Raw genomic sequence first — 12974 nt, 5'->3', positions numbered from 1 at the left:
ATTGTTCATCTTTCTCCACGATGCGAAGTATAAGACCCGGGACGGAAGTGACATCATGTTGGATCACGGAAGCGACTCCGTGTTTTTATTGTTTTACTTCTGCACCTAAACTTAATATTTTGAGTACACAAGTGCGTGTACTTTGAGCAGCGTGCGAAAATGTAGTGCTCAATTCGCCCTCAATTGGCACACTCAAACAGTCCAGAAAATTGAGTGTGGATCGCTGGACACTTTTCACCCTCAACGTCCTCCATCTTAGTGACGTAGATGACGCTAATCTACGTCAAACTGAATCTAAGTCACTCACGATACTTCTTCGAAGCAGATACCAGCGTAAAAGTCTCAAGAAAACACCATTTTTCACCACAAAACAACACAACAACAATAATAAATCAATGAAACACAACTTAATAACGTGTGTCAATTGGTGAAAAGCGTTGTCAAGTGTCAATGATAGTGTTTCAACGACTGGTTATAATCAGTGTTAAAAATTAGTAGAAGAAGAAGCTGTCGAATAATTTCCTGTGTGTAGCGACAATGTTTGATATGTGACAGTACTACACTGTAAGTGCACCAAGTGTCTTACAGTGTACTGTAACGCAGCGCACTTAGAGAAGTGTTTGAGACACAGGCTAAGTCTAGTCAAAGTCCAGCCACTTTAAACTATTGTATTGCATCGTACGAGTGAATTATTTTTGGTCAAACTGATTTGGAATCTGTGGCGATGTGACATGTAGCCCGGACAACTCAACAATAACACAATGAAACACAACTTAATGACTTGTTGGGATGGAAGTAACAATGTGTTGTGTGTGGATCAGAATCTACTGATGGTTCCACGCACACGGTTCAGGACCAGAAGAGAGAAATCCTTCCAGACTGTTGCTCCTAAGCTTTGGAACCATCTCTGTGTTTGATGATCTACTGACTCCTTCAAGAAACATCTGTGTTTGATGATCTACTGACTCCTTCAAGAAACATCTGTGTTTGATGATCTACTGACTCCTTCAAGAAACATCTGTGTTTGATGATCTACTGACTCCTTCAAGAACCATCTGTGTTTGATGATCTACTGACTCCTTCAAGAAACATCTGTGTTTGATGATCTACTGACTCCTTCAAGAAACATCTGTGTTTGATGATCTACTGACTCCTTCAAGAAACATGTGTGTTTGATGATCTACTGACTCCTTCAAGAAACATCTGTGTTTGATGATCTACTGACTCCTTCAAGAAACATCTGTGTTTGATGATCTACTGACTCCTTCAAGAAACATCTGTGTTTGATGATCTACTGACTCCTTCAAGAAACATCTCTGTGTTTGATGATCTACTGACTCCTTCAAGAACCATCTGTGTTTGATGATCTACTGACTCCTTCAAGAAACATCTGTGTTTGATGATCTACTGACTCCTTCAAGAAACATCTGTGTTTGATGATCTACTGACTCCTTCAAGAAACATCTGTGTTTGATGATCTACTGACTCCTTCAAGAAACATCTCTGTGTTTGATGATCTACTGACTCCTTCAAGAAACATCTGTGTTTGATGATCTACTGACTCCTTCAAGAAACATCTGTTTGATGATCTACTGACTCCTTCAAGAAACATCTGTGTTTGATGATCTACTGACTCCTTCAAGAACCATCTGTGTTTGATGATCTACTGACTCCTTCAAGAAACATCTGTGTTTGATGATCTACTGACTCCTTCAAGAAACATCTGTGTTTGATGATCTACTGACTCCTTCAAGAAACATCTGTGTTTGATGATCTACTGACTCCTTCAAGAAACATCTGTGTTTGATGATCTACTGACTCCTTCAAGAAACATCTGTGTTTGATGATCTACTGACTCCTTCAAGAAACATCTGTGTTTGATGATCTACTGACTCCTTCAAGAAACATCTGTGTTTGATGATCTACTGACTCCTTCAAGAAACATCTGTGTTTGATGATCTACTGACTCCTTCAAGAAACATCTGTGTTTGATGATCTACTGACTCCTTCAAGAAACATCTGTGTTTGATGATCTACTGACTCCTTCAAGAAACATCTGTGTTTGATGATCTACTGACTCCTTCAAGAAACATCTGTGTTTGATGATCTACTGACTCCTTCAAGAAACATCTGTGTTTGATGATCTACTGACTCCTTCAAGAAACATCTGTGTTTGATGATCTACTGACTCCTTCAAGAAACATCTGTGTTTGATGATCTACTGACTCTACTGAAGAAACATCTTAAGATATTTTTATTTGTTCAGGCTTTTCCTTGATTTTCTGGAACTCCTGTTGTGTTATCAGTTTTATCTTGACCTTTAAAGTATATACTTTATTGAATATTGTTTTGATTGTTTAAGTTCTTTGTGACCCTGGTCTGGAAAAGCGCTATATAAATAAAAATGACTTGCTTACTTTCTTACTTACAATGAAAAAGGGGCCAATAGATATAACTTTGGAGATGGAGTTACTTCTTTTGGTGTAAAATTGTGGTATAAACTCAGCTTAAACGTGTATCAAGAGTACTACGTAGACGAGTGGTACCATGGTAAGTACTACATTGCACAATGTGTGAATCATTGGTGCACAAACCTGAACTTTTACTTCTTCAAATTCCTTCGGAATTACCTTCACTGGTGCAACAACATAACTACCATCAATACTTTTACTTACACTTATACTTGTCCCACATGACCTCCTGATACTGCTCTACCTAGCCTCAGGTCATCGTGGTCATTAAGAAGGTCCACAAGGATGTGGTACACCGGTGTTTACGCTTAATGTCCACTTTATTCACATCAGATTCAACAACGGAAAAACTGTTGCTCCCTTCAGGTGCGCCGCGGCAGGCAGGCGTGGCCGACGCGGCCGACGCGGCGGCAGTAGCAGATGGCGTTGAAGAAGCGGCAGTAGCAGGTGTCGCAGAGGTCGCAGCAGGGCAGCGACATGCCGAGGCAGGACTGCTGGTGAGGGACGCAGCGGCGCGGCGACCGCATGGCTCGAGCCTGCAGCTGCGACGGTGCCAGCGAGTCCTGAGGGGACAGGAAGTGTGAGTCCTGAGGGGACAGGAAGTGTGAGTCCTGAGGGGACAGGAAGTGTGAGTCCTGAGGGGACAGGAAGTGTGAGTCCTGAGGGGACAGGAAGTGTGAGTCCTGAGGGGACAGGAAGTGTGAGTCCTGAGGGGACAGGAAGTGTGAGTCCTGAGGGGACAGGAAGTGTGAGTCCTGAGGGGACAGGAAGTGTGAGTCCTGAGGGGACAGGAAGTGTGAGTCCTGAGGGGACAGGAAGTGTGAGTCCTGAGGGGACAGGAAGTGTGAGTCCTGAGCGACACTCGACACGACGGCGTCACTCACCTCGTAGGAGGCGACGTCCATCAGTAGACGCTCCTCCATGGAGTCGTCTGACAGGTGGGCGGGGCTTGGGCCGCCTTCGTGGGCGTGGTCTCGTTCTAGGAAGAGAAAACTATCTTAAGACGTTTCTATTTGTTCAGGCTTTTCCTTGATTTTCTGGAACTCCTGTGTTGTTCTCAGTTTTATCTTGATCTTTAAAGTATATACTTTATTGAGTATTGTTTTGATTGTTTAAGCGCTTTGTGACCCTGGTCTGGAAAAGCGCTATATAAATAAATATTACTTACTTACTTATTTATCCAATAGGTGTTGCTGTTATCTCTGATGAATTGTTTTAATAATTGATATATTTATATTCATATTATTATAGATTACTTTTGTGTATTACACTTTGCATTTTGTATTCCGTAAATGATCACTTTAAAGAATAAAACATTACATTTGGGTATAGTTTTAATCATTTATAGATCTAACACCGGACAAATAACAGTATTTCTATTTGTTTATACTCACATTATTAGATATTACTTTAGTTTTTTTTATATCTAATTTTGTGATGTTTTATTTTTTAAATAGATATAAATATATATATATATATATATATATATATATATATATATATATATACATTTAAACATTAAAACAAAATATACATCTTTTTATTTTCTCTTTTTATTTTATACTTATGTTGAAATTGTTGCACATGTTTGTTATAGATTTCATTTATTTTTAATAAACCTTTATTTCCAACTTGATGTTTTTATTTTATGCTCAATTTATTATTTGATTTTTCTTAAATGTTGTTGAAAACCTGCCAAACAAAACTTTTCTTCTCTGCTATGAGATCTTCTCAGATCCTGGATCCAACCTGGTCTACTCCGGGTTCTCCTCTGACATCGTCCTTGTACTGACCCAGGTCCGACAGGTAGGCAGGGTTCTGGAGACGGGATCCCGGAACAGGTCCAGAGTCCAGCTGCAGGTTCTCGTGGACCAGAGAGGACGAGAGGCTGGACATGAGGAAGCAGAGCAGCAGAGATCCAAACATCTTGACTTCTCACGAGGCCGGAGGAGAAGACTGTGAGACAGACACACACATTAACCACACACACATTAACCACACACACATTAATCACACACACATTAACCACACACACATTAACCACACACACATTAACCACACACACATTAATCACACACACATTAACCACACACACTTTAACAACACACATTCAATTCAACAATCAAAAAGTGAAACAATTGAGGTCAGAGATACACAAAAGCAAAATGATCAAAAAAAAAATTGAGAGAAAGATTGAGAAGGTAAAGAGAGAGGTAAAGAAAGAGGTAAAGAAAGAGGTAAAGAGAGAGTTAAAGAAAGAGTTAAAGAAAGAGGTAAAGAGAGAGGTAAAGAGAGAGGTCAAGAAATAGTTAAAGAGAGAGGTAAAGAAAATGGTAAAGAAAGAGTTAAAGAAAAAGGTGAAGAAAAAGTTAAAGAGAGAGGGATGAAGATGAAGATGGAAGAGGATGATGTAGAGGAGAAGAGGATGATGTAGAGGAGAAGAGGATGATGTAGAGGAGAAGAGGATGATGTAGAGGAGAAGAAGATGATGTAGAGGAGAAGAGGATGATGTAGAGGAGAAGAGGATGATGTAGAGGAGAAGAGGATGATGTAGAGGAGAAGAAGATGGTGTAGAGGAGAAGAGGATGATGTAGAGGAGAAGAGGATGATGTAGAGGAGAAGAAGATGGTGTAGAGGAGAAGAAGATGGTGTAGAGGAGAAGAGGATGATGTAGAGGAGAAGAGGATGATGTAGAGGAGAAGAAGATGGTGTAGAGGAGAAGAGGATGATGTAGAGGAGAAGAAGATGGTGTAGAGGAGAAGAGGATGATGTAGAGGAGAAGAAGATGGTGTAGAGGAGAAGAGGATGATGTAGAGGAGAAGAAGATGGTGTAGAGGAGAAGAGGATGATGTAGAGGAGAAGAGGATGATGTAGAGGAGAAGAGGATGATGTAGAGGAGAAGAGGATGATGTAGAGGAGAAGAAGATGGTGTAGAGGAGAAGAGGATGATGTAGAGGAGAAGAGGATGATATAGAGGAGAAGAGGATGATGTAGAGAAGAGGATGATGTAGAGGAGAAGAGGATGATGTAGAGAAGAAGAGTATGATGTAGAGGAGAAGAAGATGGTGTAGAGGAGAAGAGGATGATGTAGAGAAGAAGAGGATGATGTAGAGGAGAAGAGGATGATGTAGAGGAGAAGAGTATGATGTAGAGGAGAAGAAGATGGTGTAGAGGAGAAGAGGATGATGTAGAGGAGAAGAGGATGATGTAGAGGAGAAGAGGATGATGTAGAGAAGAGGATGATGTAGAGGAGAAGAGGATGATGTAAAGGAGAAGAGGATGATGTAGAGGAGAAGAGGATGATGTAGAGGAGAAGAGTATGATGTAGAGGAGAAGAGGATGATGTAGAGGAGAAGAAGATGATGTAGAGGAGAAGAAGATGGTGTAGAGGAGAAGAGGGTGATGTAGAGGAGAAGAAGATGGTGTAGAGGAGAAGAGGATGATGTAGAGGAGAAGAAGATGGTGTAGAGGAGAAGAGGATGATGTAGAGGAGAAGAAGATGGTGTAGAGGAGAAGAGGATGATGTAGAGGAGAAGAGGATGATGTAGAGGAGAAGAGGATGATGTAGAGGAGAAGAGGATGATGTAGAGGAGAAGAAGATGGTGTAGAGGAGAAGAGGATGATGTAGAGGAGAAGAGGATGATGTAGAGGAGAAGAGGATGATGTAGAGAAGAGGATGATGTAGAGGAGAAGAGGATGATGTAGAGGAGAAGAGTATGATGTAGAGGAGAAGAAGATGGTGTAGAGGAGAAGAGGATGATGTAGAGAAGAAGATGGTGTAGAGGAGAAGAGGATGATGTAAAGGAGAAGATGATGATGTAGAGGAGAAGAGGATGATGTAGAGGAGAAGAGTATGATGTAGAGGAGAAGAAGATGGTGTAGAGGAGAAGAGGATGATGTAGAGGAGAAGAGGATGATGTAGAGGAGAAGAGGATGATGTAGAGAAGAGGATGATGTAGAGGAGAAGAGGATGATGTAAAGGAGAAGAGGATGATGTAGAGGAGAAGAGGATGATGTAGAGGAGAAGAGTATGATGTAGAGGAGAAGAAGATGGTGTAGAGGAGAAGAGGATGATGTAGAGGAGAAGAGGATGATGTAGAGGAGAAGAGGATGATGTAGAGGAGAAGAGGATGATGTAGAGGAGAAGAGGATGATGTAGAGGAGAAGAGGATGATGTAGAGGAGAAGAGGATGATGTAGAGGAGAAGAAGATGGTGTAGAGGAGAAGAGGATGATGTAGAGGAGAAGAGGATGATGTAGAGGAGAAGAAGATGGTGTAGAGGAGAAGAAGATGGTGTAGAGGAGAAGAGGATGATGTAGAGGAGAAGAGGATGATGTAGAGGAGAAGAAGATGGTGTAGAGGAGAAGAGGATGATGTAGAGGAGAAGAAGATGGTGTAGAGGAGAAGAGGATGATGTAGAGGAGAAGAAGATGGTGTAGAGGAGAAGAGGATGATGTAGAGGAGAAGAAGATGGTGTAGAGGAGAAGAGGATGATGTAGAGGAGAAGAGGATGATGTAGAGGAGAAGAGGATGATGTAGAGGAGAAGAGGATGATGTAGAGGAGAAGAAGATGGTGTAGAGGAGAAGAGGATGATGTAGAGGAGAAGAGGATGATGTAGTGGAGAAGAGGATGATGTAGAGAAGAGGATGATGTAGAGGAGAAGAGGATGATGTAGAGGAGAAGAGGATGATGTAGAGGAGAAGAAGATGGTGTAGAGGAGAAGAGGATGATGTAGAGAAGAGGATGATGTAGAGGAGAAGAGGATGATGTAAAGGAGAAGAGGATGATGTAGAGGAGAAGAGGATGATGTAGAGGAGAAGAGTATGATGTAGAGGAGAAGAAGATGGTGTAGAGGAGAAGAGGATGATGTAGAGGAGAAGAGGATGATGTAGAGGAGAAGAGGATGATGTAGAGGAGAAGAGGATGATGTAGAGGAGAAGAGGATGATGTAGAGGAGAAGAGGATGATGTAGAGGAGAAGAGGATGATGTAGAGGAGAAGAGGATGATGTAGAGGAGAAGAGGATGATGTAGAGGAGAAGAGGATGATGTAGAGGAGAAGAGGATGATGTAGAGGAGAAGAGGATGGTGTAGAGGAGAAGAGGATGATGTAGAGGAGAAGAGGATGATGTAGAGGAGAAGAGGATGATGTAGAGGAGAAGAGGATGATGTAGAGGAGAAGAGGATGATGTAGAGGAGAAGAGGATGATGTAGAGGAGAAGAGGATGATGTAGAGGAGAAGAGGATGATGTAGAGGAGAAGAGGATGATGTAGAGGAGAAGAGGATGATGTAGAGGAGAAGAGGATGATGTAGAGGAGAAGAGGATGATGTAGAGGAGAAGAGGATGATGTAGAGGAGAAGAGGATGATGTAGAGGAGAAGAGGATGATGTAGAGGAGAAGAGGATGATGTAGAGGAGAAGAGGATGATGTAGAGGAGAAGAGGATGATGTAGAGGAGAAGAGGATGATGTAGAGGAGAAGAGGATGATGTAGAGGAGAAGAGGATGATGTAGAGGAGAAGAGGATGATGTAGAGGAGAAGAGGATGGTGTAGAGGAGAAGAGGATGATGTAGAGGAGAAGAGGATGGTGTAGAGGAGAAGAGGATGATGTAGAGGAGAAGAGGATGATGTAGAGGAGAAGAGGATGATGTAGAGGAGAAGAGGATGATGTAGAGGAGAAGAGGACCAACCTGTTGCAGTCTTCTTTTGTCTCTGTCGGTGGTGACGGCAGGTATTTAAAGGTGAGCGGAGGTCACATGATCTGTGTGCGTATGTGTGTGTGTGAGTGCGTATGTGTGTGTGTGTGTGTGTGTATTGTGTGTGTTTGTAACCTTGAAAAGAACATCCTCACAAAAGAACAACTAAAATATCTGAGAATGACGTCGTCAATGTTATTATACGTCGACTGTTGAAAATGAAGAATAAAAGCTTCTTTAAAAATATACATGTTTTCATGTTTATAGTGTTTTATTAAATATATTCTATTTTACTGTTTGTTGGATAACATAATAAGTGACGTTTTAAATAAATGTAAATGTTAATGTATATAAATACAAGACAATTAATCTGAGCCCATGACTGGGATTAAGTCCATACATTTTTAATCTAACTTTGTTGTTAAGTGTGTGTTGTTTGGGAGTTCAGATGGAGGCGCTGGAGTCTATGACTTTGGAAGTCTGAGTTTATCCATTTCAACGAGTAAATCTTGAATTGACTATTAATCACGATTAATCATAGTTTATGACTGTGATAAACTTGATTCATCTTTTCATGTAATGAGTGTGTACTTGAGTGTACGAGAGGAAATGGAAGGTTATCATTGTCATGGTGTTTATTGATTTCAACAAGAACATTTTGAATTTGCATTAATCACAATTAATCTGAGTCCATTACTGGAATTAACTGCATAGATGTTTTCATTTGATTTAGTATTTACGTTTGTGTTGTTTGGGGGTTTAGAAGGAAATGTTTCATGTGCAGGAATCAGGGACTCGAGTCTCTTGAGTTTATCACAATGTCTGTTGGTTTCAACAAGTAAATCTTGATTTGGTCATTAATCACGATTAATCCTAGCCTATGACTGTGATAAACTTGATTAATGTTCTCTTGTTTTTAGTTTGTGTACGAGAGGAAATGTTTCATGTTCGAGGCATCGGCGACTAAGACTCTCGAGAATATCGTTGTCACGATGTTTATTGATTTAGAAACATCAGATTAATCACAATTAATCTGAGCCCATGACTGGGATTAACTCGATACATTTTTTAATCTAACTTTGTTGTTAAGTCTGTGTTGTTTGGGAGTTAAGATGGAGGCGCTGGAATCAATGACTTTGGAAGTCTGAGTTTATCGATTTCAACGAGTAAATCTCGAATTTACAATTAATCACGATTAATCATAGTTTACGACTGTGATAAACTTGATTCATCTTTTCATGTAATGAGTGTGTACTTGAGTGTACGAGAAGAAATGGAAGGTTATCATTGTCATGGTGTTTATTGATTTCAACAAGAACATTTTGAATTTGCATTAATCACAATTAATCTGAGTCCATTACTGGAATTAACTGCATAGATGTTTTCATTTGATTTAGTATTTACGTTTGTGTTGTTTGGGGGTTTAGAAGGAAATGTTTCATGTGCAGGAATCAGGGACTCGAGTCTCTTGAGTTTATCACAATGTCTGTTGGTTTCAACAAGTAAATCTTGATTTGGTCATTAATCACGATTAATCCTAGCCTATGACTGTGATAAACTTGATTAATGTTCTCTTGTTTTTAGTTTGTGTACGAGAGGAAATGTTTCATGTTCGAGGCATCAGCGACTAAGACTCTCGAGAATATCGTTGTCACGATGTTTATTGATTTAGAAACATCAGATTAATCACAATTAATCTGAGCCCATGACTGGGATTAACTCGATACATTTTTTAATCTAACTTTGTTGTTAAGTCTGTGTTGTTTGGGAGTTTAGATGGAGGCGCTGGAATCAATGACTTTGGAAGTCTGAGTTTATCGATTTCAACGAGTAAATCTCGAATTTACAATTAATCACGATTAATCATAGTTTACGACTGTGATAAACTTGATTCATTCTTTCATGTGATGAGATTGTGTACGAGAGGAAATGTTTCATGTCGATGCATCAGTTTTATCGTGTTCGGTGTTTGTTGATTTCAAAAAGCAAATCTTGAGGTTGCAATTAATCGCGATTAATCGCAGCCTACGACTGTAATTAACTTTATTCATTCTTTTCATGTAATGAGTTTATGTACGAGAGGAAATGTTTCATGTTGAGGCATCAGTGACCAAGTTTCTCTAGGTTATCGTGTTCGGTGTTTGTTGATTTCAACAAGTAAATCTTGAGCTTGCAATTAATCGCGATTAACTGCGATTAATCGCAGCCTATCACTGTATTTAACTCTATTCATTCATGTAATCAATTCGTACTTGAGTGGAGGAGAGGAATTGTTTCATGTGAAAGGCGTCAGTGAACTTGAGGTTATCGTGGTCACGATGTTTGCTGATTCCCTCCGGTTTGTTCCCACTTGTGTTAGTGAACGACGTCAGTGTCGGAAGCGTCCACTCGCACCGGTCAGTGTCGTCCACTCGCACCGGTCAGTGTCGTCCACTCGCACCGGTCAGTGTCGTCCACTCGAACCGGTCAGTGTCGTCCACTCGCACCGGTCAGTGTCGTCCACTCGCACCGGTCAGTGTCGTCCACTCGCACCGGTCAGCGTCGTCCACTCGCACCGGTCAGCGTCGTCCACTCGCACCGGTCAGTGTCGTCCACTCGCACCGGTCAGTGTCGTCCACTCGAACCGGTCAGTGTCGTCCACTCGCACCGGTCAGCGTCGTCCACTCGCACCGGTCAGTGTCGTCCACTCGCATCGGTCAGTGTCGTCCACTCGCACCGGTCAGCGTCGTCCACTCGCACCGGTCAGCGTCGTCCACTCGCACCGGTCAGCGTCGTCCACTCGCACCGGTCAGTGTCGTCCACTCGCACCGGTCAGCGTCGTCCACTCGCACCGGTCAGTGTCGTCCACTCGCACCGGTCAGTGTCGTCCACTCGCACCAGTCAGTGTCGTCCACTCGCACCGGTCAGAGGAGACAAACATGTTTATGGGCTCATTTCCCGCCGCTGGTCGAGGACCTCGGCGCGTTCATTCATCAACGGCTAATCGAGTCAGCGTTGAGTGCAGATGACGCTCCACGCGAGGGACGCCATTTTGCTTAAGAGGCAGGAAGCTGATGGGATGTTCCAGCTTCACTCAGGGATCATTAGGGTCTCGAACCTGTTTCCAGAAACTGACGACAAATTGTGTTTGTCCTCAAATCTGAAATATGTTCTTTGCACGTCGAGATTCCTCAAAGCAGGGAACAAGCTAATTCATTCTGTTGCCATGACAACATCCCAACACATCTAAAAACAATTGGCTTAAGAACTACGACCTTTCACCTTTAAATGAAATATTAACAATATTTATATTTATTTTATCATCCGCAGGATTAATGTTAATAAATATTTAATGTAAAATAAAATAAAGGAGAAAAAACGTTTAAAATTAGAAAATATTTTTAATTTAGATAAATATTACTAGGATAGATTATAAGGAAAGATATTTGAAATTGTTTATGTTATGTCGTGTGTATTTTTTTTATATACAATTCAAAAGGGCGATCTCTAGATTTACTAGCGCACACACTCACACACACTCACGCACGCACACACTCACACACACTCACACACACTCACGCACGCACACACTCACACACACTCACACACACACACACCGACACACACACACACACTCACACACACACACACACCGACACCGACACACACTCACACACACTCACACTCACACTCACACACACTCACACTCACACTCACACACACTCACACACACTGACACACAAACACACCGACACACACACCGTGAATGATCAAATACAAAACTCTGATGTGTTTGATTACCGTAGAAATATTTCCTTCATCTTAAATATTCTAGTTAATCATTTATTCATGTTTGATTAGATTTTATTAACATCAATATTCAACCGATGAACATGGAATTGTTGATTCACGTCAAATATTGATTTGTGATGATAATGTTATAATATGTACTTATGTAAAACTGTAACAGGTGAAACTAATGTGTTCGACATCAGATTCTTTATCTGAGTTGTTCGTCATCAAAATACGAATACACACTTTTTTTTGGCTTCACTCCCATAAAAACAATCTATAAATTAGTTATTACGGAAAATTCCTAATATGTTTCACGACTTTGTGAATTTAAAATTAGTTTCAGAGTTTTACATTTGATTTTAAGAGGTTTTAACCCTTGTGTTGTCTCAGGGTCAAGGTCAACGATGCAAGCCAGGGAGGTCGTTGACCTTGACCCTGAGACAACACAACACATAACATGTTAATATAATTATTATTATTATGTACCTTTAGTATGGTCTTTAAAATAAACACCGGGTTGCGTTAAAGGTTGATATGTAGCGCCGCCTGTTGGATTTAAATTGTAAAGCTCGGACGATCAAGATTTAATTTAAAAAAGTAGAGACACTTAATAAGGACCGAAAGAAACTGCGAACAAACAAAAAAAAGGTTTATTTGCTTGTTATTTTAAAAAAATAAAAAAGTAACGTGCAGTCACGTGATCTATATTAACTTTCGTGTTCGGTGAAATGAAAGAAACGGTTCTCGTCGTTAAATCTTATAACTCGTCATAAAACATTTGATTGTTGTGTAAAACACACACGGGCGTAGACACACACGAGGAGGATGTTGAGATGATAAAAGATAAATAAAAGCGCTTCATCACGCCCTTCGGACTCCAGGTCAGCTGACCCATCGATGCTCTCCTTCACGTCCGTTCAATCCGACGCGCAGACAGAAGCAATCGAACCACAACACCAATCGAGCGCAGAGTCATCGATCTGCTGTCAGCGCTGCTGGAAGCTGACAGTTGACCCAGCAGGAGGGAGGTGTC

At 41.0% G+C, this 12974-nt stretch overlaps 2 protein-coding genes across 5 annotated transcripts in view; one reads left to right on the top strand and one right to left on the bottom strand.

The window, feature by feature from the left end:
* Positions 1-2805: 2805 nt before the first annotated feature.
* On the bottom strand, positions 2806-4422 carry agrp (agouti related neuropeptide). Its single transcript, XM_087793336.1, has 3 exons — positions 4265-4422; positions 3356-3450; positions 2806-3034 (listed from the first exon to the last, which is right to left on the bottom strand). Exons 1-3 carry the CDS (start codon positions 4395-4397, stop codon positions 2834-2836), a joined length of 429 nt encoding a protein of 142 aa, XP_087649462.1. The 5' UTR covers positions 4398-4422; the 3' UTR covers positions 2806-2833.
* An 8490-nt stretch (positions 4423-12912) lies between these two features.
* The window catches only part of vps13c (vacuolar protein sorting 13 homolog C), a 79122-nt gene continuing 79060 nt past the window's right edge, over positions 12913-12974 (top strand). For 3 of the 4 annotated variants that reach the window (XM_087793050.1, XM_087793048.1, XM_087793047.1), the window contains exon 1: positions 12913-12974. This exon is cut by the window's right edge and continues 117 nt beyond it. The gene's annotated coding sequence lies outside the window, so the exon portion shown is untranslated. The other variant, XM_087793049.1, reaches the window with a different exon arrangement.

The sequence above is a fragment of the Callionymus lyra genome, chromosome 6 (genome assembly GCF_982586985.1).
Source record: "Callionymus lyra chromosome 6, fCalLyr1.hap1.1, whole genome shotgun sequence".
NCBI classification, from domain to species: Eukaryota; Metazoa; Chordata; class Actinopteri; order Syngnathiformes; family Callionymidae; genus Callionymus; species Callionymus lyra.
This window is presented reverse-complemented; position numbering and strand designations above follow the sequence as displayed.

What these genes read in the sequence shown, in the direction of transcription:
- agrp (XM_087793336.1), bottom strand. Translation starts at nt 4,397, where the DNA reads ATGTTTGGATCTCTGCTGCTCTGCTTCCTCATGTCCAGCCTCTCGTCC. An exon ending in TGCCTACCTGTCGGACCTGG is followed by an intron (nt 3,451 to 4,264) that starts GTCAGTACAAGG and finishes TTCTCTTCCTAG; the next exon opens with AACGAGACCACGCCCACGAA. An exon ending in TGGACGTCGCCTCCTACGAG is followed by an intron (nt 3,035 to 3,355) that starts GTGAGTGACGCC and finishes CTGTCCCCTCAG; the next exon opens with GACTCGCTGGCACCGTCGCA.